General features: G+C 39.4%; 1 protein-coding gene across 1 annotated transcript in view; it reads left to right on the forward strand.

Annotated features, from left to right (window-relative positions):
• Positions 1-27438, forward strand: part of mtbp (MDM2 binding protein) — a 134296-nt gene that overhangs the window by 98867 nt on the left and 7991 nt on the right. Inside the window, exons 16-19 of the mRNA XM_028817753.2 lie at positions 4535-4693; positions 16194-16289; positions 23426-23692; positions 26969-27215. Of these exons, the coding sequence (XP_028673586.1) occupies positions 4535-4693; positions 16194-16289; positions 23426-23692; positions 26969-27215 (769 nt within the window). The remainder of the gene's footprint in view (positions 1-4534; positions 4694-16193; positions 16290-23425; positions 23693-26968; positions 27216-27438) is intronic.

The following is a 27438-nucleotide window of genomic DNA, read 5'->3' on the forward strand; positions in this document are numbered from 1 at the left end:
CAAAAATTGGTTCAACCCTTATTGTCTGTGGACCCTAATAAATGTAACTATGATGGCTTATTTACAAACAGAACAAAAAGGTCTGTTATATACACTCAATGTAAGAATGGGTTCAGAATTAAGTAGAATTGTTATTAATGTCAGTAGTGTGTATCTAATAGCTGTTCATAAACAAAGGCTGCAGCTTTATGAATATTTGAGGAACAAGTTGAAAAAACTTGCTGTGTTACCTAGACAGATTCTTAAATACCAAAAAAGAAAGGAAACTTATATGTGTAAGATTTCATGTTGTTTTATTAAAGGTGTCACAAACTTGACTCAGAGTCATAGAAAGGTTTGGGGTAGCCACCTGTATAATTGATTTCCTGGCTGCAAAGTCATTTAAGTGAATACAGCACTGATGTGCAAAAAACCAAGTCCAAAACAGAACTGAGGGGATAGGGAGGCTTTTAAAGGGGAAGACAGCTATACATAATATAAATGTTAATGTAGCAGCTCTACTCTAGCACTTCTTTTTCTCATGTGATAGTGCTTTTTAATTTTAATGTCAAGGTGTTTGTTTTTCCTTGTAGCATTGTGAAATCCAAAATAGACCCAAACGTGGAAAGAGCATTTGTATAAGAATTTTTGCAGCCATGTTAATGTTAGCAGATTTTTCACAGACCACAATTTTTTCCATTCTCACAGCAGAGAGGAAGGAACTTTGATTACCATGTAAAGTATTTATAACTTTTATCATGAAAGTACTAAAATAGGGATACTTTGATCATAGTCTACAAATATTTGTGTTAGTACATGACATAAAATTTAAATATATTATCAAAAATATTTCCAAATCAATACATTTTGTTTTGCATGTAACAAATTAAGTCTTTTAAAATGTGGGGAAGTTGAAAGTATCATAGTTCATTTAAAAATGTCAATGAAGCTTATTTCCTGTGAACTAATTACATTAATTTCACAATTTCATTCCTTTGTTTTTTTATCCACATAAAAGCTGTATATAGCTCACCTGTGTAGGAAGAGGAGAGAATTTTAACTCAGTTAATTAATCACCAATTTTGCTTTTGGCAATGCCAGTATATAATTAAATAATTTGGTACGGTTTCCTACTTTATTTTCCCACCCTTTTCTATAGGAGGGGGTCTCCGGCTGTTAAACTTATATCAAAGTAACTGAAGCACGCTCATTTTAAGAAACAGAATAATGTGATTTATTGATAAACAGAAGGATTATAGAAACATGATAACTGCATATATATCAACATCAATGACAGGCTGCAGGACCTTTTGAGACACATAACATGTAGAGACTGGTTGTTTACTAGGTTTTTGGAGTTCTAATTTATCTTAGCACAGATAATCAGTTTTGTAATTCCAATTCTTTAAGGATGGTATATGATGCTGCATTGAATTGTTGCTGCTGTTGATCCGAGTTCAGGTGGAGAATTCTTTGCTACATGGTCCTTTGTTTGTGATGTGCTCTGCTTTTCTCAGTTCAGTGCTATACTTTTTGTTGCATCCTCTGCAATGTCATATGGAAAAGTGTTACTCTTTCTGGTACAAGAGTTTAGACTCTGAAGTTCCCTTCTTGAAGTCATAGGCGCTTCTCAGTCTTCTAAGACAGGATTCAGTTATTGATACAGAGTTTGGCTTGACAGAGTGGATCTCAGCTTTCAGGTCCACAAAGATAAGGGATCAGCTTTTAGGTTTCAGAGAGCAGGTCCTCAGCTTTCAGAAACTGAGCTTTTAGAGAAGTGAAAATAAGTGCTGGTAGTATTGAATGAAGGCGTAACCTCTGGTAATTGGACTAAAGTCACTTTCAATTACAAAAGCAGGGCCTGCATATATAGTGTGCTATTTTGCTCAACACAAACAGAAACTTTCAGTTACAAGCCTAAGGTGATGTCCATTTGTTACCCTCATGCTTGATGGAGCCTCTGCAAATGTCTCAGCTCATATCTAGTTTACTCTTTTGTTATTAGATAAGTACAGGTTTGATACTTGTATGAACTCTAATTCAGCCACTTACTCTGGAATGTAAGTTAGGGGTGCAGCTGGATTTCTGCATCTCTGTTAGATCTGCTGTCTTAATGTGCCAATTAAAGCCTAGCTGAATGATAATGCTCACTTTGTCCTATACCTGCATAAGAATACTTTCCAATTACTTTTTTGGCAAACCGATCGTGTTGTACTAAAACTAATATATGTGCCAACAAACCAAAAGTGCTTTGAGCAACCCAATATATGCACATGTAAATTTGCTAAGTTGTGAGTAAACCAATGCTTTCTCCATCAAAGCGATCAAGATGCATGGAAAACCAGTATGTGTGCCAGCAATCTGATTCAGTTGTATTGAAAGCAATATAGGAGCCTCACTTTCCTGCAGTGGTTAGATTTATTGTTCAAATTGTCTTTATTATCTTAAGAGGAGAGCACCAGATTATAGATTATACCTACAGAAATATCAGCAGGCTTATAAATATGTAAATTGTTTGTTTCGTTTATTACAGCCTGCCACTTCATTGAGTGCTGCTATTTGGTTGGGGTTGATTTATTAATTACAAAAGTTAATAAAAGGTTACCTAACACTGACTACTTTAGAATTTAGAAAAGAAGAAACTGGAATATGTGCAAAAAAGTGGACATACCCTGTCAGTGGAGTTTTGACATTGCAACAGATAGCCTCAAGCATTAATGTCCTTTTTTAACAGCATTTTAGGAAGCACAAATACTCCTACTGTGTCTGTTTGTAATTTGATATAATGATTTTCTCCTTAACTTAGAAGGAGTGGAGCTTTATTACTTCAGAAAATATTCAATTTCAAGTCATTTTTCAAACACCTTAACCTATGGAACCATTCAATCATATGAACATTGGCCTATGTGAACAAGAATATTGTGATATCTTGAGTGTTTTTACCTAGCAATTTTCTGCCTTTGGTCACATATACCAACCCATAATATTTTATGAATTAAGTGTCAGCCTCTGGGTTGACTACCCTTAGATTTTTGACGTGGCTTTGTACATACACCTGTAGCACAAGCTGTTGACTCTTAAAGACTTCTCTTCTTATTCTGTTGTGGCTTTGGGTCTCCCAGACGTCTTCATGTTAGTTTACTTCAGTTTCCAAATTCCTTTTGATTGGATAGGAAACTGTGCTCAATAGCACCTTGGCTTTCTTTACACTTTCCCTATTTGTTAAGTAAATGCCTACAGAGCAATGCTTACATAGCAATCTCAGTAGGTTCTTTTGTTATTATTTGCAAACGCTTCTAAATACCTACTTGCCAACAACAATACGTGGTGGAATATAAGCTTCTGTTTCGAGGAATTGATTGAAATCACAGTAGTCCTGGCACTGGAAGTCCCACATGATAGGGAGTACATTTCCCTGCAGTGCCCTCTAGTGGCACCCACGACCCCGGCAGGGCTATGCTGCTGGACTACAACTCCTGGCATTCCCTGTTGGTTCAGAAATGGACGACGATATCGAGGGCAGTTGCCATCTAGCACCGGGGGGAATAAACACCCCTCAGAATTAGTCCTTCCCTTCTTTTATCCCGGCCAGGGATGGTACTAGAAACATGTCCAGTCGGGATGCCTGTCCATTTGCCCAGGGCCTCCCATCCGGGTAAGGAATCTTCTCCTCTGTTAGGGATGTCCATCCATCCATCCATCCATCTGGAAAGTCCTGTTCAGGTATGATACCTTTCTCTTCTTTGTCCGGGATGCCTGTCTGTCCTTTGGACCCTCCTATATGAGTAAGGAACCTTCCCCCTTTCCTGGTCAGAATGCCTGTCTATCCCGTGTGGCACTTAACAACATCTACAGACAGATCTTACCTCCTATCTGTTCAGTTGTTTGGTTGTTCATGAAAAATTTACATGGTTGTTTGTCTTTATTCAAGTGAGTATCCTTAACAACAATTATTTTGTAAATCAGATAATGCAAATCCCATGGTACACAAAGACGTTATAGAAATATGCTCTCAGGTTCTCTAAATTGTATTAAATATTGTAGTTCTGTTAATTAGCTTCTGCTTTTTTATGTATATGAACACATCTGTGTCTTCATGTGATAGTTCTTTATTTAGTCAGTGGTATAATCTATTCTTGCATTTTTCCTTGTAGTTTGTACTATTGCATTATATTTCTGAGGTGGCAATGATAGATTGGCCATCTAGTTCTGTGAAGAGGATTACTTAGGTTCTGTTTAATGTGTTATATTTATCCTATTTCTTGACACAAATTACATATCCAACCAACCTGGAAGTGAGTCTCTCTCTGATTTCTTCCATTTCTAATTTATTCCTTTTTTTTCCCTACAAGGGTCTTTTTTTTATGAGCTTTTTTGTCTTCTTAGGGATTCAAGGCTGGGGGGCTATCAAAAATAGGGTCTTTTAAAATCCATTGTGGCATTATTGTATGATTTTGAGCTGTAATGAGAAGGAAATTGTTGTTGAATTATTCACTCAGATTCCATTCACAACAGAGTATAAGTACACTTAATTTTTTCTGCTCCCCCGAACCAGAATGAGCACCATATTGACCAGATCTACAGAATCTATATTAGGACCTAGGAATAGTCATCGAGTGTTTTCTATTCAACTGGATGCAAAAGAACTACTGAAGTACTTTACACCTGAAGGACTTCCAATGGTTGAACTGCAGCCACTTGAAATACATAAAGGGTAAATACCTTTTTATTTCAAATATAATGCATAATAGCATGTAAACAAATACTGTACTTTTAAATAATTAGTAATGTACAAGTCTGAAATGTTTAATTTTTCTGATTTGCTTTTATTTTGGATGTAAATACATCTTATTCAGACTATGTTTTGATGGTAACATTATTTTTCTATGTTGAATTGAATTATTCCTATTATATCATTATTTGTGAAAATAAAAATGTGATACCATCCAGCTCTAATCTTATCTGATACAAAGCACTTTTAAAATTGTAGCTACAAATACATGAAAAACTAACAGAGCTAAATGCAGCTGCATATTTGGGATTAATAAAGTATCTATCTATCTATCTATCTATCTATCTATCTATCTATCTATCTATCTATCTATCTATCTATCTATATTCAAAAGACATTCATTCAATGCAGTTGAGCAGTTTATTAAAATATGGTAGTAATAAGTCGCAGTATCTTTTTTTTTTTTTTTTTTTTTTAAACAGAATCCCACTTGAACTTTATTTCAATATTTCAACTTAACAATTCTACCATAACACCCATTAAACTTCCAGAGGTGTATTGTTTTACATTTAGCATGTTTGTATCAAGAAAGACAAAAAAAACACAGCATGCTGTAAATTTGAATTCATGTGTGCCCTTCACACCTAATCTGCCTAGCAATTAGATGTCCATTCACATATTTGCAGTTTTCACTGCGTGAATTTCAAAAATCAATAATAAATTAGTACATTTACATTTATTCATTTAGCAGATGCTTTTTTTTTTTTTTTTTTTTTTTTTTAGAATGATGTGAACATAATTGAGTCAACATCACTTAGTGGTCTGTTACGAAACAAGTGCTTCAAGACTAGGTTACAAAAATTAACCAAATCAAGACCTTAAAAGTAAGACACTTTAAAACCAATTAGAGCACTAGACTAGTTACAGTAACCTTACCTTAACAACAACAACATTTATTTATATAGTACATGTTCATACAAATTATGTAGCTCAAAATGCTTTACAAGATGAAGAAAGTTAACTACAAACCTGACCTTAAAAACATTTGTCAGTTGAGAAAATATTCACAAGACATGATTGCACTTGATTTTTTTGTTGTTATTTTCTTCCCAACTTGCTCTAGATAGTTTGAATTGAAATATTGGTTACGCATAGCTTGATTTGTCTTTGTTTTAATCTTAAAAAAATGAAAACAAGGGAACATTAAAATAATTATGAAATGCTGGATGGGGGTAATGACGTCATCTGGGCAGGAACCAGAAGTGATGTCATCGGGGCTAGGCGGAATTTCCCATGGCTGGTCTGCAGAAGAAAAAGAGAAAGGATCACTATACTCTGCCACCCCCCAGTCCGGCATGGAATTACCTTCTTTTGAGCCCTTTAGCTGCCTCACATCCGCATGTGTATGACACAGCCCCCACCTCAGCCCAGACCCATTGGTCAGGTGTTCCTGATCGAAAGGTCGTGAATCCAAGAAAGATTATCGATGTTGGCGTGGAAATAGCCCCGCCAATGAATGAGCGAAAACTTGTACAGCTGTAGATCTAAATACCACCTTGTGACATGTCGGTTCGATTTCTTGTGTAAGGCCATCCACTGTAAAGGTTCATGACCCATAACCAAGGTGAACTCATGGCCCAAGAGATTACCTCAGCTATGTAATCGCCTTCCTATGGGCTCACCACCTATGGGAGGGGCCAAGGAGGTCGGGTGCAGTGTGAGTTGGGTGGTGGCCGAAGGTGGGGACCCTGGCGGTCTGATCCTCGGATACAGAAGCTGGCTCTTAGGACGTGGAATGTCACCTCTCTGAAGGGGAAGGAGCCTGAGCTAGTGTGTGAGGTCAAGAGGTTCCGGCTAGATATAGTCGGGCTCACCTTGACGCACAGCTTGGACTCTGCAACCAATCTCCTTCACAGGAGCTGGACTCCCTACCACTCTGGAGTTGCCCCCGGTGAGAGGCACCGAGCAGGTGTGGGCATACTTATTGCCCCCCGACTTGGAGCCTGTACATTGAGAGAGGGTAGCCTCCCTCTGCCTTCGGGTGGGGGGACGGGTCCTAACTATTGTGTGTGCGTATGCACCGAACAGCAGTTTGGAGTACCCACCCTTTTTGGAGTCCCTGGAGGAGGTGCTAGAGGGCATACCTTCTGGGGACTCCCTTGTACTGCTGGGAGACTTCAGTGCTCACATGGGCAATGACAGTGAGACACGTGATTGGGAGGAATGGCCCCCCTGATCTGAACCCGAGCTGTGTTTTGTTATTGGACTTCTGTGCTCGTCATGGATTGTCCATAACGAACACCATATTCAAGCATAGGGGTGTTCATATGTGCACTTGGCACCAGGACACCCTAGGCCTCAGTTCGATGATCAACTTTGTGGTCATGTCGTCAGACTTGCAGCCACATATCTTGGACACTCGGGTGAAGAGAGGGGCGGAGCTGTCAACTGATCACCACCTGGTTGTGTGTTGGCTTCGATGGTGGTGGAGGATGCCGGTCAGGCCTGGTACGCTCAAACGTGTTGTGAGGGTCTGCTGGGAACGCCTGGCAGAGTCCCCTGTCAGAAGTAGCTTCAACTCCCACCTCTGGCAGAACTTCGACCATGTCACAAGGGAGGTGGGAGACATTGAGTCCGAATGGGCCATGTTCCGTGCCTCTATTGTTGAGGCGGCTGACTGGAGCTGTGGCCGTAAGGTGGTCAGTGCCTGTTGTGGCGGCAATCCGCGATCCCGTTGGTGGACACCGGCGGTGACGGGTGCTGTCAAGCTGAAGGAGGAGTCCTACAGGACCCTTTTGTCCTGTGGGACTCTGGAGGCAGCTAATAGGTACCGGCAGGCCAAGCGGAATGTAGTTTCGGTGGTTGCTGAGGCAAAAACTCAGGCATGGGAGGAGTTTGTGGAGGCCATGGAGAACAACTTTCAGATGGCTTCGAGGAGTTTCTGGTCCACCATCCTGCATCTCAGGAGGGGGAAGCAGTGCAGTGTCAACACTGTATATGGTGGGGATGGTGCGCTGCTGACCTGACTTGGGTCGGTGGGGGGAGTACTTCGGAGACCTCCTCAATCCCACTAACATACCTTCCAATGAGGAAGCAAAGCCTGGGGACTTGGAGTTGGGCTCCCCCATCTCTGGGACTGAGGTCACCGAGGTGGTCAAAAAGGTCCTTGGTGGCAGGGCCCCGGGAGTGGATGAGATACGCCCGGAGTTCCTCAAGGTTCTGGATGTTGTAGGACTATCTTGGTTGACACGCCTCTGCAACATCGCATGGACATCAGGGACAGTGCCTCTGGATTGGCAGACCGGGGGGTGTGTTCCAACTACAGAGGGATCACACTCCTCAGCCTCCCTGGAAAAGTCTGTTCGGGGGTCCTGGAGAGGAGGGTCCATCAGATAGTCGAACCTCGGATTCAGGAGGAACAGTGTGGCTGTCGTCCTGGTCGCGGAACAGTGGACCAGCTCTACACCCTTAGCAGGGTCCTGGAGGGTGCATGGGAGTTTGCTCAACCAGTCTACATGTGTTTTGTGGACTTGGAAAAGGCGTTCAACTGTGTCCCTCGGGGAATCCTATGGGGGGTGCTCCAGGAATATGGGGTACCGGACCCCCTGATAAGGGCTGTTCGGTCCTTGTACAACCGGTGTCAGAGCTTGGTCCGCATTGCCGGCAGTAAGTCGAACCTGTTTCCGGTGAGAGTTGGACTCCGCCAGGGCTGCCTTTTTCCACCAATTCTGTTCATAATTTTTATGGACAACAGCGACCGTACCTCCCCCTCGTGCTCTGCTCTCCGATGCAGAAGGTCATTATTTAAAAAAAGGTGAGGGCCCTGTGGCATAGGATGCTGAGAGCGGTGGCCATTAACCAGAACAACTGCATTTTTTGCAAATTTAAAGGAATCATCATTCCATTGTTCCCTTTTAAAGTAAGCCAGAGTCTGCTTAAATTGAAAGTGCAGTCACTCTGAGGGGCCCCATCTCCTCTCTAGCCGGCTCTGTAAACGGCGTGCAGGTAGCTTGGGACGTATTTTCTTCATCCATTACTAGGCCCAATTTTTATTTAGGAGTGGTCAGACCAATTTCACCAGTTTCAGAGGACCGCTACAGTTAATTTCTTCAGTGATCCCTTGTAACTAAAGAAGCAAGAGGCGGACCTGTACTGACTGGTATCTCTATGAATGTAGGTCAGATTGGTCTTAACTTTTAGCCATTGTCACAACAACAGGAAGCGATGAGCAACAATGGATATGTTGCTTCTGGAATCCATCAGGGCCAATACCTTATACCCATTCAAGATTACTACTCCTGTACGAAGGAATGATAGAGGTTTAACACTAGAATTACCAGAGCCTACGAAAAAACTCGTAAATCCGTCCCACCTTAAATCGCGTCTTAAATCCGTTTGCACCTCTCCGCCAGAGGCCTTTGTCATCTAAATGTGCTGATAAAGCTACTAGCAGCCAGCTATTCCATCCCCCCACCGACTTAGAATGAACTTCTCTCCTAGCTCAAGCCTTGCCTTGATTTGATTACCTGGGATTGAAGTGGAGTTTTACAGTGGAAATAATTCTAGCGTTATTTGGAATACACGCATTTCATGTGTGTTCCATTTCTATAGTTGGCTGTGCAAACACATTTTTAAAACAGAAACGTTTTTCATATTCTAATAGTAAATGACAAAATGTAGGCATAAACTATATAACGTATGAAGCCTGAAGTCCATATATCAAAGAAACACTTTCACAAAAGGTACAAATAAAAGAACACGTGCGCCTTCATTCAAAAAAAAAAAAAAAAAAAAAGCCGCGTTAGCATGCCACATTGACACTCTTACTACAACCGCCGCAGTGGCGTAGTGTTATCAGCGCCTGACTGGGAGTCAGAGGGTGGCGAGTTCGATTCCGCACGGCTCCACTTCGAGAAATTAACTGCTCTTATTCTTACAATTTTAGAATAACAATATAAATTTGATTTCAGTCTGTAACAGGCGGTGTAACTTATGATACTGGTAAAGGTTAGCTTTTTTTTTTTTTTAATTCACTTTTCATTCTCGCAGTCACATTCAGAATCAATCCATACAACCCCATCTGACACAGCTGGTTTCACATAAATAAAAGTGCACTTTTATTCAAGACTATAACCGAAGAATAAAGAAAGCAAGTTACAGTTGGTGGTTGATACGACAGCTTGCGTGGTGCAATGTTAAGAACTGCTGATTTCCGATCCGTGCTATATAAAATCATCACATTCAAATATTAACAGTTCCCACACACCCAAGGTCCGCCATTCCTACATGTACAACATGTGTACTTGTTGCAGTGTACACACCTCTCTGTGCTATGGTTCCTATTACAGTGAATGAGCACCTGACATTGTACTTTCTTCCCTGGGGGAAGCTGAGGTCTTAGAACGGAAGTTTGTTGACGCTGTATCATCTTTTCTTTTTCCATCGCCTTTTCCTGTAAGAAGCGACGACGAAGTTCCTCTGCAAGGTGAGCCATGAACACTCTTCTTTCCTCAGCGGACCCCGTGCATGCCTTATACAGTACGTGTGCGTTCATCGCTGCTAGGTCAAGGATGTTGTACAACACAGCAACCGGCCACCTGCGTGTTCCTGTGCGCACTGAACAAGCACGCGCCTTCTGGTCCATGATGTCAACGCCACGCTGGGGAAAAAAGAAAGACAAATATATGTGACATTTTGAAGAAATCATTTTATTACCAGAAGAGCACCAGAATACTTCGTCACACTAATATTTTTTTCATTAGCATACCTTCATGTGGTTGTAGTCTGTGACCGTGTTTGTTTTTTTTTTTTTTATCTTGCCCAATCTCCACATCATGGTGCATTGTGCCGAGAATGCAGACAGACTTCATCTTTTTGGGCACATACACTGTCAGCATGGCACTGGGAGATCTAAACACCAGCGTGGAGAATTGTTCATGTACTGAACTGACTTTAGCTGCAGGTGGAAGTTCCCGTCGCACTTTATTCATGGTGCCAAGCAGAGTTGTATTGCGGTGCAGCAGTCTATTAGCCAGCGAAAGTGACGTGAAGAAGTTGTCTGTTGTTACGGTTCTGCCTTTGTCCAGAAATGGCTCCATAAGCTTTATGACCACAGACTCGGAAAGTCTTTCTCCCGTGGGACGACTGGGATCTTTTCCTAAATAAGGAGTGGCATTGCACATGTACTTTGTCTCCAAATCTGCCGCAATCCAAAAAGGCAGAACAACAGACAACTTCTTCACGTCACTTTCGCTGGCTAATAGACTGCTGCACCGCAATACAACTCTGCTTGGCACCATGAATAAAGTGCGACGGGAACTTCCACCTGCAGCTAAAGTCAGTTCAGTACATGAACAATTCTCCACGCTGGTGTTTAGATCTCCCAGTGCCATGCTGACAGTGTATGTGCCCAAAAAGATGAAGTCTGTCTGCATTCTCAGCACAATGCACCATGATGTGGAGATTGGGCAAAATAAAAAAAAACAAACAAACACGGTCACAGACTACAACCACATGAAGGTATGCTGATGAAAAAAATATTAGTGTGACGAAGTATTCTGGTGCTCTTCTGGTGATAAAATGATTTCTTCAAAATGTCACATATATTTGTCTTTCTTTTTTCCCCAGCGTGGCGTTGACATCATGAACCAGGAGGCGCGTGCTTGTTCAGTGCGCACAGGAACACGCAGGTGGCCGGTTGCTGTGTTGTACAACATCCTTGACCTAGCAGCGATGAACGCACACGTACTGTATAAGGCATGCACGGGGTCCGCTGAGGAAAGAAGAGTGTTCATGGCTCACCTTGCAGAGGAACTTCGTCGTCGCTTCTTACAGGAAAAGGCGATGGAAAAAGAAAAGATGATACAGCGTCAACAAACTTCCGTTCTAAGACCTCAGCTTCCCCCAGGGAAGAAAGTACAGTGTCAGGTGCTCATTCACTGTAATAGGAACCATAGCACAGAGAGGTGTGTACACTGCAACAAGTACACATGTTGTAAATGTAGGAATGGCGGACCTTGGGTGTGTGGGAACTGTTACTGTTTGAATGTGATGATTTTATATAGCACGGATCGGAAATCAGCAGTTCTTAACATTGCACCACGCAAGCTGTCGTATCAACCACCAACTGTAACTTGCTTTCTTTATTCTTCGGTTATAGTCTTGAATAAAAGTGCACTTTTATTTATGTGAAACCAGCTGTGTCAGATGGGGTTGTATGGATTGATTCTGAATGTGACTGCGAGAATGAAAAGTGAATAAAAAAAAAAAAAAGCTAACCTTTACCAGTATCATAAGTTACACCGCCTGTTACAGACTGAAATCAAATTTATATTGTTATTCTAAAATTGTAAGAATAAGAGCAGTTAATTTCTCGAAGTGGAGCCGTGCGGAATCGAACTCGCCACCCTCTGACTCCCAGTCAGGCGCTGATAACACTACGCCACTGCGGCGGTTGTAGTAAGAGTGTCAATGTGGCATGCTAACGCGGCTTTTTTTTTTTTTTTTTTTTTTTTGAATGAAGGCGCACGTGTTCTTTTATTTGTACCTTTTGTGAAAGTGTTTCTTTGATATATGGACTTCAGGCTTCATACGTTATATAGTTTATGCCTACATTTTGTCATTTACTATTAGAATATGAAAAACGTTTCTGTTTTAAAAATGTGTTTGCACAGCCAACTATAGAAATGGAACACACATGAAATGCGTGTATTCCAAATAACGCTAGAATTATTTCCACTGTAAAACTCCACTTCAATCCCAGGTAATCAAATCAAGGCAAGGCTTGAGCTAGGAGAGAAGTTCATTCTAAGTCGGTGGGGGGATGGAATAGCTGGCTGCTAGTAGCTTTATCAGCACATTTAGATGACAAAGGCCTCTGGCGGAGAGGTGCAAACGGATTTAAGACGCGATTTAAGGTGGGACGGATTTACGAGTTTTTTCGTAGGCTCTGGTAATTCTAGTGTTAACCAGAGCACACCACCCTTCCCCTCTTGTTTCTCCACTGCCCCCCTTGTCACCGAGCTAAAGAAGAAGCAGCTGTGTATTCAGGGGCTTCGGTGTTCTCTCCCAGTGATGACAACTGGGCTCGAGTAGGGACACAAACTGGTTTGGTTCCTTACAGAGACTGTTTGGTTCCCCCAAAGTTTGTAGCCGCCCAATGTCTTTTGATGACTCCTATGAGGGTAATCATATTTTTAAAAGGTTGTCCCCAGGCCAGCTGGGTGAGATATTCGAGCAATGAGTTTAACAGAAAAAAAAGAGGCAAAGTGTTCCACTACCTGTCGGGCATTGTTTAGATCTGGCCTTAGCCAGCACCTGATTTTGCCCCATAGGCTGAATGCCTGAGAGTGAGTTGGCCATTAGGGGTCAAACTTCCATCACAACAGTTTCCTTGCCTGATGGCCCAGGGCTCCCTCACTTTCTCAAAGGACTTTGCCTTTGTGGGGTTCTGGTGGGACGTCTTCTCCCCCAATAGACCATAACTAGCCTTGTACACTTCCCCCTTCCAGCACAGCTGTATTTTGTTAGCCCACTTTGCACTCTGCCTTTGGACTGTATATAGTACTGACCCCTGGGGTAAAGTTCGCGACTGGTACAGCCACCACATATATTTGAGTATTGGCTGTAAAAAAGGCAAAGATTTAAGCAATGGTCTTTACAGATCTTAGTCGAAAACAGAACTGAGGTGACAGACAGAACATGGCAGTTTTAACACTGGAATTCCTGAAGCCTACAAAAAAAACTCATAATCCAAGCCCACCTTAAATCCCTTTGCACCTCTCCATCAGCGTCTTTTGTTTTGTATATGCATCGATCAGCACAAGCAGCCTGCTGTCCCATCCCCCACCTTGATGAAGCTCAGCTCAGACAAAAAGTTCTCCCAGCTCAAGCCAAGACTCCTTATCTGCGTGTGAGATTCCTGGAGTTGTATTGGGTAAATAATACAGTATATCATTATTTGGAATACATGCATTTCATGTGTGTTCCATGTCTACAAAGATCTGGGTAAGTGTAGGATGAAAGGAAATGCAAGGCAAGAAATGCTGAACACATACCTAAAGCAGAAACCTTTTCCATGTTATACTAATAATGATGTGAAGTGTATAATGTGTGAAGACTTTAGTCCAAATATCAAATAAACATGTGCGCTTTTATTCAAGAATATAACCAAAGAAAAAAAAAAACATTTGATTTACATGTTGCTGTCAATGAGTTAAAAACCCAAGCTCAAATGTCAATTGACAGGGAGTTTATATGTGTTCTTGAATGGTGCAGAGGTAAGAACCACTGCCTTATAACCCAAAGGTCCCAGGTTCCAGACTGGGCGCTCCACATTTTGAGTAGTGAGCTGCTATTATTATTATTATTACTATTATTATTAGATAGATAGATATATAGGTAGATAGATACTTTATTAATCCCAAGGGGAAATTCACAGAATAGATAAAAAGGTAGAAAGATAAAGTCGTACACGGAGCTGCTGGAAAGGCTGCCACTCGCGGCGGCACCTGAGTCATTAAGAGATATTATTATTTTATTATATTATTACTATAATATAATAACATAACGTTTGATTTAAGTCTGTAACACCCGGTGTAAATTTTGGCTACTTGTAAAAGTCAGTGCTTGTTTTTTTTAATATTCAGTTTTATTCTCTCAGTGAAATTCACGTGGTACAACGAACTTGCTTCTCCTTCTCTGAGTTTATGGCATTTATCTCCATTCTTTTCACAAGAGCAGCGCTATGGGTGATGCCTGCTCAGAACTATTTGTTGTACCGGCAATCAAAGATACGATTTCCCTTGACGGCTATCAGACTGGACAAAGGCAGGACTTTAATAACAGGCAGCTTCTTCACAGCGCTTTCACTGGCTATTAAACTGCTGCAGCACAACACAACTCTGCTTGGCACCATAAAGTAAAATGGGACCTCTACCTGTAGCTAAAGTCGTTTTAACACACAAGAAAATCAACATGCTGCTGTTTAGATCTGGCAGTGTCATGATAGATAGCTCTATCAGCTTTGCATATGTGTACACTGCAATTTTTCCCCACGTTCTGCTTCTTTGCAGAATTGCTCACACACTCTAGTTGCATGGGGACCATGAGTGAACAGCTGTTTTCAAGTCCTGCAACAAACTGAGGTCTGTGCCCATATTTATCAAGAGTCTCAGAGTAGGAAAATGTATCAACTGTCTCAAAATGATAATTTGTGATGACAATTTGGTACTGCTCTTAAGAGTAGCAGTATAAGCATTTTATCTGTTTTCCTAATTTCAGAAGTTACTGTCATGTTCACCAGGATTTAAAGCTCATGAACTGTCATAACTCTTGAGGAGCTGCCAAAAAATGGCATTTAGTTAGAGATCAGCACACATCCTGCAAAAGGTTGAATGTTTTAGAAACACTATGAAACAATGACATCGATCTGACAGAGAAGGAATAATATAACGTGATGTAATGTTAAAGCAGACTGCATTCATGCAAATCACCATCTCTTCTACTTAATACAGTGATCCCTCGCTATATCGCGCTTCGCCTTTCGCGGCTTCACTCCATCGCGGATTTTATATGTAAGCATATTTAAATATATATCGCGGATTTTTTTGCTGGTTCGCGGATTTCTGCGGACAATGGGTCTTTTAATTTCTGGTACATGCTTCCTCAGTTGGTTTGCCCAGTTGATTTCATACAAGGGACGCTAGTGGCAGATGGCTGAGAAGCTACCCAACTTACTTTTCTCTCTCTCTTGCGCTGACTATCTGTGATCCTGACGTAGGGGGTGTGAGCAGGGGGGCTGTTCGCACACCTAGACGATACGGACGCTCGTCTAAAAATGATGAAAGATTATCTTCACGTTGCTATCTTTTGTGCAGCTGCTTCCTGAAACGACATGGTGCACGGTACTTCGCATACTTAAAAGCTCGAAGGGCACGTATTGATTTTTGATTGAAAAACAAACTCTGTCTCTCTCTCTCTTTGTCTGCTCCTGACGGAGGGGGTGTGAGCTGCCGCCTTCAACAGCTTTGTGCCGCGGTGCTTCGCATACTTAAAAGTAAACAGCCCTATTGATTTGTTTGCTTTTCTCTATCTATGTGACATTCTGTGCTCCTGACAAGCACTCCTTTGAAGAGGAAGATATGTTTGCATTCTTTTAATTGTGAGATGGAACTATCATCTCTGTCTTGTCATGGAGCACAGTTTAAACTTTTGAAAAAGAGACAAATGTTTGTTTGCAGTGTTTGAATAACGTTCCTGTCTCTCTACAACCTCCTGTGTTTCTGCACAAATCTGTGACCCAAGCATGACAATATAAAAATAACCATATAAACATATGGTTTCTACTTCGCGGATTTTCTTATTTCGCGGGTGGCTCTGGAACGCAACCCCCGCGATGGAGGAGGGATTACTGTATATCTTTACAGTATGTATAGGAACATTTTGTAAATATGTAAAATTAATATTATTTTTTTCACTCCAGGGAAAACACCTTTCAACCCTTACTTGATCTGACACCACTGAAGCTGCAACATCTTTCATTTAAGGAAGCAACTACATCCCATTACCATGGAATTGAGTACGTATATTAATTTTTATACTGTCAGAAAAAGTGTAGTAGTGGCTAAGAACACACAAAAGGACCCCGTTGTTTTCTAATAATTTGTTTTCTCTTAATTTAAAAAAGTTTACCTTAAATCTAGTGATCAGGCCTTTAATTTCAGTGCAAGATCGTTTAAGAATTGTGTGCCCATTATTTAAAATTCCAATTGCATTTACCACACTCCTATGGGACCTTGACTGTATAACAGTGATGAATTTCATCCATCCATCCATTTTCCAACCCGCTGTATCCAAACACAGGGTCACGGGGGTCTGCTGGAGCCAATCCCAGCCAACACAGGGCACAAGGCAGGAACCAATCCCGGGCAGGGTGCCAACCCACCGCAGAGTGATGAATTTAATTGCATCATATGTTCATTCTAAAGGAAAGTTTTATTTAACTGGTGTTTCAACATTTCTACATTGGTCAGACATTTGTTTCATTCACCTCATAATGGTTTGAAGGACAAGTCAAATTTCTCTAAAGCAAAGGCACATTATGAGAATATAATTACAGAGATATGCATTTAGCAAGCTGATATAACAACATACTGAAAAACAAATCGGCAAACACTAAATGTGTGTCATTCACTGGGTTTTAGAAGCCAAAGTAGAGTTTTTTAGTATAACAACTACATTTGATAAATGCACTGAAAGCATATATTATTAGGTCTGGGTATCAGCACTGATGTTCTGATTTGATTCAATTCCAATTCACAATGTCCCGATTTGAATCAATATCGAATTTATCTTGACTGAATTAGCGTGCACTGATATATTTGAAGTGGTAGCTTTTTTAGAAATTACTTAACTATGCATAGAGAACATTAATATAATGGAACAAATTTCAGTGACACTTTATTTGAAGGGTGTCTAAAAACTGCATATGCATAAGCATGGAATGACATTTAAAAAGAAATGCATGATTAGTAATGAACAGTTAACATCAGTATTTGGAAGATGTGGAACAAAATATCATTGCTTTTACAAAAAACCTCTTTCACAGCACTCATTCAGAATTCACCAGAATTTAACTAACTAACATATGTATCGTCATATTAGAGTCCACACATATTAATGGGGGGGGGGGGGGGGGGGGGGGGGGGGTTGGGGGCAGCTCCTTGTTTTAATACAATGTAATGTCATCTACTTTATAAAACATCTATATCATCTTGCAAATAATATTATAAAATAATCAAATATTGCTTCTTAAATAATAAATGTTATTCAATAACCTATTCATGTGTTATGAATCTGTATGTAGACACCCTTCAACTGAACTATTAGCCAAATTTTTTCCCTAATCCTGAATTAGTTGAAATTAAAGATACAACGTACAAGTTACACATATTTTCAGTTGCTCACTTACAGCAGTCACTTTAATCAGTTTTGAAAATGTGTCCTGACAGTCCTCAGATATAAAGGAAGAATTTTAAAACAAGGATCTGGAGCTGATGTTTGTTGACAGTGGCATTGAATGAGTGAGACATAAAAGAAAAAGAACCGGCTATCGTGACTGATAATGCTGCTGTTATGGAGCTACTTCAAGTTGGCTGCTTTGAGCACATGCTCACTTTTGTATCGTAGGCTGCTCTGAAAATTCCAATTGCACGCTTGGACTTTAGGAGAGATCCCATAATATTATTCCCCCTCTCCATACTTAATACTGCTGTGACAGTTGTGAAAACTTTCACATTTCTGGGATCCATAATCTTCTGGGACTTGAAATGGGAGACTATTGTAGGGTCCATCATAAAAAAGGTACCACAACTTTTGTACTTCTGTGACAACTGAGGAAGTTCAACCTTCCACAGGAGATGCTGATTCAGTTCTATCCATAACATCCATAACAGTGTTGTTTGAATCAGTGACTAAACATGACAAAAAATAGCCTAAAACAAATAGTCACATCCACCGAAAATATCATTGGTGCTAGTCTGCCCACCTTACAGGACCTGTACTCTTCTAGAATCATGAAACGGGCAGGAAAAATCATCACCGACCCCTCACATCCAGGCCGCAATCTTTTTGAACCTCTTCCATTGCCCATGTTTTACAGATTAATTTATGCCAAAACAAGCAGATATAAGAACAGTTTTTTTTTCCCACAGGCCTTCAAGCTCAGAAATGGTTAATTCAGCTTAATCAGGCTGGGCACTACACCCCCTACCAGGGTCTTGCAGTATTGATTACATATTGTTAATACTTGTTTTTCAGTGTTTATTTCAGCATTTCTTGCACTGAGTTGCACTCTATACTTTGTATACATGTACAGTATATACAGGCAGTCCCCGGGTTACGTATGAGATAGGGACTGTAGGTTTGTACTTAAGTTGAATATGTATGTAAGTCAGAACAGGTACATTACTTTATTAAATGTTATTGTTGACCGATTATAACCAAGTGCTCTGCCAATGAATGATGGAGTTTCACCTCTTTCTGACCTTTTTATTATTTCTACTTTATCTTCAATGGTGATGGTTTTTCTCTTCTTTACTGTAGCACCAGCACTTGCATCAGATTTGTGTTTCAGAGACATTCTTGAAGGGTGAAGACAAAAGGTTAAGATGAGCTCTTCTGTACAGCACTGTACACGCTATCACAGCAGATTAGACACCAGTCGTCAACATATCTGATGTATAGGGTGGTCCAGATCTAATTATGCAATTTTCATTACACTATAACTTATTCAGCTTATTACATAGAAAATCACCCGAAAAATCCCAGACCACCGAGAAGTGTGCGAACTGACGACATGAAGAATCTTCTTCACGCTGACCTGGAATCGTCCCCGCATAAATCAAAGTCATCCAGACCATCTGGATCTGCAGAATTAGATCTGGACCACCCTGTACTGACAAGAGACAACTTTCTGCTATGTGCATAACAATACAAGCAGGCTTGCTATTGAGAATGAATGGGGGCAGCAAGGGGCGGTTCATCACCAGCCCACATCACAGTCACCTCCACTACAGTATGCTGCCTACAGTGTCCGCCGCACCACCGCCCCCATTCAACACGCAGCCATCCGAGGCACACTACAATGCTACCCCCCGCTTCCCCATTCACCCTCAATGGCCACCGTTCAGCCACAACAGGGTCACCACTTGCAGCATTACCAGCCGCCCACCTAGAACGAACGGGGCAGCCGTGTGTGGTGGGCGGGCAGTGAAACCGATTGCCGCCAGGAGCCACCCGACGGACACTACACTGCGCGAGCCGCGAAATCGACCCCCTCCAGCCACCGCTTGCAGCGTCCCCAGGCCAAAGATGACGGAGCGGCAATTACTGAGGTGCATGCGTCGCAGCTGCGGCCCTGTTCGTATGTCGTAGGTTGGATGTCCGTAACCTGGGGACTACCTGTATTTACATTCTGTGTCTTTTTTTTTATCTCAGGTGTGTGATTGACAGTTGAGTGTATGTCAATTATGCTTGCTTATACTTGGAAAGTCACCAAAACCGGAATCAGATTCCTTTTATGTTGCAAGCTTAGCCAATAAATGTTTCTGATTCTAATTTTAATGATCTTGGGAATCTGAATATTCTGTTTGCATCCTTTGATACAAACTGTACTGATAATGTACTTAAATACAGACTTTTTCAACACATTATTTTATTTTTATTATTTTTTTTTTTTGCAAGTTAGATACTTTGACAAAGGCTTTGGATTACATTGATATTTCTACATCATTTTAGTTATCTTTTTATTTAATGAAAATTAAGCATCTCTGTCAATTTCTCAGAGAAATATTGTCCACACTATTGTCAATTGTTAGTGATGCAAACTAAGACATGGGGCAAGTCAAATATTTACAGTAAATGCTCATTAGAAATAAGGGGGTAGGCCCAAATGAAGAAACTGATTTGAAGAAAGATCTGCAGCTACTTGGCACTCCATGAAAGGGCCCTATATACCTGTTGTAATGAGTAAATGCACATCAGATTGTTTTTATGTGAAATTTCAATCCACACACGTAGTTTTTACAGTTTCATGACATTAAATCAACATTTTAGTACTTGGCTAGAACTTTAAGACATTCTAGAAATCGTGTAGTTGAAGCAGGAAATGACAGTATGTGGATAATATATTTGGTATTGTTGATAATTAATCATATGACAGGGTGAATGGTTTTACTCTTGTATGTCAAACCTGTTTTCTTTTTTACTTAGTATTTCAGTTAAGTATTTTGGGTTGCTCTTTATAATCTGTTGAATATTTTTGTGTTTTTTTTCTGTATTCTGGTTAATATTGTTTGAGAAATAAATGCTTTGATTACTCTCACTGTTCATTTAATGAACCCATTCAATCTCCATGTCATTCATATTCTAAGCTTAATTCTGCTTAATCATGTTTTACTTTCTGAAAGAGGCAGGAGTCTGAACTGACTATGAAATAGGCACTAGCTATACTTGCCTATAATTAGGTATTAGTATTTTACACTCACTAGTTAATTAAGCCGAATAGCAGGCTATTCAAAATGATGGAATCATGGAAACTTGTTTTGCTTCCCACCTCAGCAAATCACAGGATGATTTTAAACAGCATCTGGTAAGAAATAAAAAATAAAAGAGGAGGAGGAGATTTGAAAATGACAAGGGGTACTTGGGGTACAAAAGGAGTTTTGTAATGCTTTCCTGCACTGATCCAGATTGTACCATAAAGCTTTACCATCTCTTGCCAATGTATAGCAACACTGTAAGCTTTGAATTTTTCTGTTTTGTTTGAAAGAAACTTACCCTTTTTATACCTTTTGTGTATGCTGTATGCTTGTTTTTTCAGGCCTGCATCAAGCTCCAAAGAGTACGCAAACTTAAAAAATAAATAAATAAATAGAAGTAACAGAGCTGCACTTAAATGGTGTTTTATTATAAGATCACAAGTGTGAAGTTCATTTTGTGGAGTGGAGGTGCAAGAGAATTATTTGCTGTGATATGATCTGTTATATAAGAGGAACATAACCTATTCAATGTATTTTGTTGAATAAAAGACAATGATTTGAACCCAGGATTGTGTTTTGGGTTTAGGTATCAGTGGCACCCTGCCATAATGTATAGTCATAAAATAGATGTGTATAAAAGTGTCTTTAAGAAAATCAGAGGTAAAAACGAGAAAAAGGCAAACTGAAATTAAACAAGAAGTAAGATAAAACTTCACAGAGTAGATTTTCTGCCGTTTTGTATGAAAAGTTGTAAATCAGGAGTTTAATTGTTTACTCTGAACTACTCAGCTTTTTAATTCTTAGGATGAAAATTCTAAAAGTTCCAAAATATTTCTTGTATGTAAATTTATATTACTTAAAAGGTGCAGGATTAAAACAGATTTAAACATATTTCTACTTACTATAGATGTAAAAACTAGTCTTAAATACAGCATCACAATTTGATGTACTGTAGTTTAAAGTAAAAAGGATTCCACTAGTTTGGTCGATATTTGATAACAGAGAATGGTCAATTTACAGTGCCCTTCATAATGAGTGGCACAAAGACATGTTTTTCTTGTATTTATCCCCCTGCTTCACTGTTTAACATTATAAATTAATTCAGATGTGTTTATATTTGGGGGCATTTCTATACATTTCAGTCACACCATATAGAAATTACACTTTTTGTACATGGTTCCCCCATTTCAGGGTACCCATAATGTTTGGAACATAGTGATGGTGGGTAAACTGTATTAAAACAGTCATATTTTAGTACTTTGTTGCATATCCCTTGCTTGTAATGACTGCTTGAAATCTGTGATTCATAGAAATCACCAGGTACAGAGTATCTTCTCTGGTGATGATCTGCCATACTTCTAATATAGCCATCTTCAGTTCCTGCTTGTTTTGGGGACTTGTCCCCTTAAGTTTTCTCTTCAGCATTTGGAAGGCATGCTCAGTTGGATTTAAATTGGGTGACTGGCTTGGCCATTCAAGAATGTTCCAATTTTTAGCTTTTAGCAGTCTGTTTTGGATCATTTTCTTAAAGCACTGTCCAGTGAGTTCGGAGGCATTTACTGGAACTTGAGGTAATAAGATGTTTCTGTACACCTCAAACTTAATTATGCAACTGTAGATACAACATCAATGAAGACATGTGTGGCAGTATCCATGGCAGCCATATATGCCCAATCCATAATGCCCCCACCACCATGTTTAACCAATGAGGTGGTATGCTTGGGATCTTGGGTAGTTCCTTTTCATCTCCACACTTTGTTCTTGCCATTATTCTGATACAGGTTCATCTTTGTCTCATCTGTCCACATGATCTTTTTCCAGAATTCTTCAGGCTGTATTAAGTACTTTTTCCCAAACGGTAATCTGGCTATCCTGTTTTTGTGCCTATCTAGTGGTTTGCATCTTGCAGGGTGGCCTCTGTATTTCTGCACATGAAGTCTTCTGCCGATACTAGTCTGGCACATACACATCTGCCTCCTAAAGACTGTTTCTGATCTGTCGTACAGGTTTTTAGGGCTTTTTTTTTTTTTACCATGGGGAGGGGTCATCTGTCATCTGCAGTAGAGGTCTTCCTTGGCCTGCCAGTTCATTTCTTCTTAATGATATTCCAGGCAGCTGTTTTAGATAATCCTAAAGTTTTACCGGTGTCTCTAATGGTTTTATTTTTTTTTTTCAGCCTCGTAATAGCTTCTTTGACTTTCATTGGCACAGCTCTTGTCCTAATGTTGAACAATGACAACTGCAAACTCCAAAGGTAGTCTGTAGGTAGAAGCAAGCCTAGGTATCTTATGCATTCACAAATGAAGCAGTTAAACACATCTGAGTAATCACAAACTGATGCCAGTTGTCCCAAACATTATTGTCCCTATATTTTAGGGCACCATAGTAGAAAAAGTGTAATTTCTACATGGTGTTACAGAAATGTATGCAAATACCCTTAGATTAAAGTCTGCAATGTGCACTTTAATCAAATCTTAATTGTTTGATTTGTAATTTTTAAAATGTGAAGGAGACAGGTAAATCAAAGAAAAATGTGTGCTTGTTCCAAATATTATTGAGGGCACTGTATTCCTTACAAAAGTTAGTTATGATGCCTGGACACTGAAATAAATTCTTTGGTTTTGCAGTTATGTTTTAAATATTTTCATGTTTTTTTTATTCATGTGTTTAACAGGTTTTGCTTGGATGAACAAAGAGCTTTGGAGCGAGATAAAGCTTTTGCAAAATTACAATCACGTCTTATTAAATTTGAGACTCACACTACTTGCTCAAAAGAGTCTTGTGCCACAGCATTTGCTCTGAGCCCGGTGCCATCACCAGCAGTTCTTTCTGAGCCAGGAAGTGTCCCTGATGGGGAAATATTTCAGTCAGAACACAAGACAGAAATGTCTAAACAAAAGTGCACTTTTGAAGGAGCTGAAGGTATTCAGATGCGAAAGAGGTAAGATTTTATATAGTTAAAAATATATGAATATTTTGAATCCGTTCTAGTTACACTTTGTTTGACATGTTTAATCATCTTATAAGAACTGCTACTTGTTTAGTTATGCTTGTAAAAAACATAAAAGTGGAAACTGCATTTATTCAACAAGCAATACAGGAAACAAAATTAAGATTTTTTTTTAGACTTAACTATTGGACAAAATAGTTCAATCTAAAAAAAAAAGTTTAAATTATTACTGTGATTGTGCAACTGTATTGCAAAAGAATGATGTATAACAATGTAAGTGTTGTACATTTAGGAAGCTATGGCATATAAAGCAACTGAGCTTTGGTTTCTATCAGTATGGGTGCAATTCTATCATTTGAGTTCATGGTGGCAGCACTTAATGTTGATATCCCTACATTGTGATACAACCAACCAGAATACAAAAATTCTGAAGCATCTACTTATATACTCGTCATGCATTACCTCATTAAAGCATTTATACAGTATGTGTTTTTGTTTTTTTAAGTTGCCCGCCTGTCTGTCTCTCAGAGATCTGTGAGCTCCTATCATTGCTGACTGGAATATGCCACTCTCTCTGTATCTCTTCAAGTTCGCAATAAATTATTTAACCTTGATGATGTTGGTTGTTAGTAAGAGGCATATTTTAAAAGATTCATTATTTTTGTTTACATTACTGTAATTGAATTTTAAATATTTTCAGAGTATTTAACTTACAATTTCAACTAAAAAAATGTGTTTCTTGTTTTCAATGTAACATGTGCTTTATTAAATAATAATTAAAGATTGATTAATGATACCATGTAACTATTATTAAAATGACAGTAGTAATTAGCCTCCTAACTGTAGTCAGGTTCCTTACTGACCCATTTTTTAGTTCTCTCCACATCCCTTTATGAAAGCAGACAATTTTAGGTTGAGTTGCTTATTTAATTTAACGTATTTTGACTAGCTTTTATTTTATACGAAGCTCTTGCAATCATTAAGTAAGCATGTCAGGCAGTGTGGTTTAGTGGCTAAGGTCTGAGTTTCATACAAAAAAATGGCTGATTCACCCTTCATCTCTGACACTCTGTGTGATCATAAGCAAGTCCATTAATCTTCCTGTTCTTCAGATTTAGATTTATAGGCGGAGTGGTGGCTCTGAGGCTAAGGATCTGCGCTGGTATCCCGAAGGTTGCCGGTTCGAATCCCCGTCAGTGCCAAAAGAGATCCTACTCTGCTGGGCCCTTGAGCAAGGCCCTTAACCTGTAATTGCTCCAGGGGGCGCTGTACAATGGCGCGCCCTGCGTATGCGAAAAAAAAAACTAACAAACACTGTTGTAAGTCGCTCTGGATAAGAGCGTCTGCTAAATGATGTAAATGTAAATTTAGCAGGTCAGTATAATCAATTGCATGATGATCCTCTGCTCTTAAAGGAAATACTGTGCCTTGTCAAGTATAACTTGCACATAAGGTAAAGGAGAAGCTCTGAATTCCAAAGTAAACAAAAAATAAACATTCTTTTAACTGAAGGTGTCAGGTTTTACAGCCTAACCTACAGAATGGCTGTAAAAAGAAAGAGTACGGAGTATTTAGGAAAGGAAGGAAGATAAGAAGACTGAAGAAGTGGTGATCTGCTTGACTGTAGCTATTGCTAATTTTTGACATTATAATGAATGTAACATCTTGCCAGAATGTACAATGTGCCAACCTTGTATCTGCCGCAATTGCAAAAAAACAATTAAATATCACCACAAGTGAATTACCGTTCAATTGTATTATTACTCAGAAGCATAAATATATAATAAGATATCATTTTTTTACAGTATGTGTCAATGTCAAAATATTACCTAAAAGAATCCTGTACTTACTGATAAATATGAATTCTATAAACATCTTCCTCAGTACAGTTGTATTTTTGCCAAATATCTACTGGCTAGAATCTAAAACATCAATCACTTTTTTAATTATACTCTTAATATCAGTTTACGGGCGGCACGGTGGCACAGTGGGTAGCGCTGCTGCCTCGCAGTTGGGAGACCTGGGGTCCCGGGTTCGCTTCCCGGGTCCTCCCTGCATGGAGTTTGCATGTTCTCCCCGTGTCTGCGTGGGTTTCCTCCCACAGTCCAAAGACATGCAGGTTAGGTGGATTGGCGATTCTCAATTGGCCCTAGTGTGTGCTTGGTGTGTGGGTGTGTTTGTGTGTGTCCTGCGGTGGGTTGGCACCCTGCCCGGGATTGGTTCCTGCCTTGTGCCCTGTGTTGGCTGGGATTGGCTCGAGCAGACCCCCGTGACCCTGTGTTTGGATTCAGCGGGTTGGAAAATGGATGGATGGATATCAGTTTACATAAAATAAATTCTAAACTGACCTGGAATAAAATTGGCTGTTTGAAGTTTTATTACCTAAAATGAAATCACTACATTAAGATTGTAACAAATCCTGCCCACGAAAAATGACCAGAACAGGCCAACATATTCACCATATTTTGTCCCAGATTGTTGGCACCCCTTAAAAAAAATTAAAAAACAGTTATTTTAGTAAGGAAGACAAAGAAACTGATCAACATATAAACAGTATTATGAAACATAAAATATTAATGATATATTCTCAACAAACTTGTCCCTTTCACACTACAAATCTAAAAGAAAAAAATAGATTACTAAAATTCCTATTAATATGACAAATAGCATTAGTTTCTACAGGCGTATATAGTCCAGATGAAGCACAAAGTCCAGTTTAACTGGAGTGGGCAGAATTTAGACTTCAGTACATAGGTGACAAAAAAAGATGAATATAAACTATAATTCTGTTTTACATATAAATTGTAAAATATTACATTTAATTTAAAAATTGGTGCTGCAAATTGAAACTAACATAGGTAAAGCTTAAATCAAGTCTTATCTTAACTGCAATGCAATTGGAATGCCTCAGTAAATAAAGTTAAGTAACTAGAAGATAATAATAAATAATGTCTGGTAAAGAGAAACCTGAATTATTTGAGGAATGTGGATGATGAGCTCTGAAGAATTATTGAAGGAACTAAAACTTTTCAGTTTATGCAAGCAGGTGAGATGATACAGATGATGAAAATTAAAAAGGGCAAAGTAGAGTGAAGATCTGTTCTTTCTTTAAAATGAGTTAATCAACCAAACATTATCTTCTGATTTTTTCTTAGATTTTAAAGTAGTTACAGTATCCCTTAATTGTCTTGTTTTCTTCTTATACATGTCTTTTTGTTTGTCAATTTATATAATAAAGCACTTTCTTTTCTTTTTTTTTCTTTTCAGATTTGCAAAGTCAGCCAGCACAGATTCTCTCATTTCCCAATCTAGTAGCAACAGCAGTGGTCTGAGTCACCTAGTTTCTGCACCACAGGATCAAAAAAACAGATCCATAACATCCAATTTCCATAAGCAGCAACATATTACATCTTTAAAGTCTACTGCAAAGCAAGAACATGATAGCCTTGAAAAGTCTCAGGAGTCAATAAAGGATAATCCAAAAAAAGAATCTCGGTCTCAAAAACATACGAAGGTAAAAAAAAAAAAAAAGTTTCAGTAAAAAATTTGAGTTCAGTATAGTAGAGGTGTTATAGTAAATCGTACATTAAGAATGGAGGTCTCTCTAAACATGCAGAGAAAAGAAAGCCCCTAACTCCTTTCTCCCTAAACCTCTAGATCAAGGAGTGAACTCCTTTGTCATCTACTGTAAGTTCACAGATAAAACTTTCATTGACATTATTGTTATTTTGAATTCT

This window comes from Erpetoichthys calabaricus, chromosome 13 (genome assembly GCF_900747795.2).
Source record: "Erpetoichthys calabaricus chromosome 13, fErpCal1.3, whole genome shotgun sequence".
Lineage (NCBI taxonomy): Eukaryota > Metazoa > Chordata > Cladistia > Polypteriformes > Polypteridae > Erpetoichthys > Erpetoichthys calabaricus.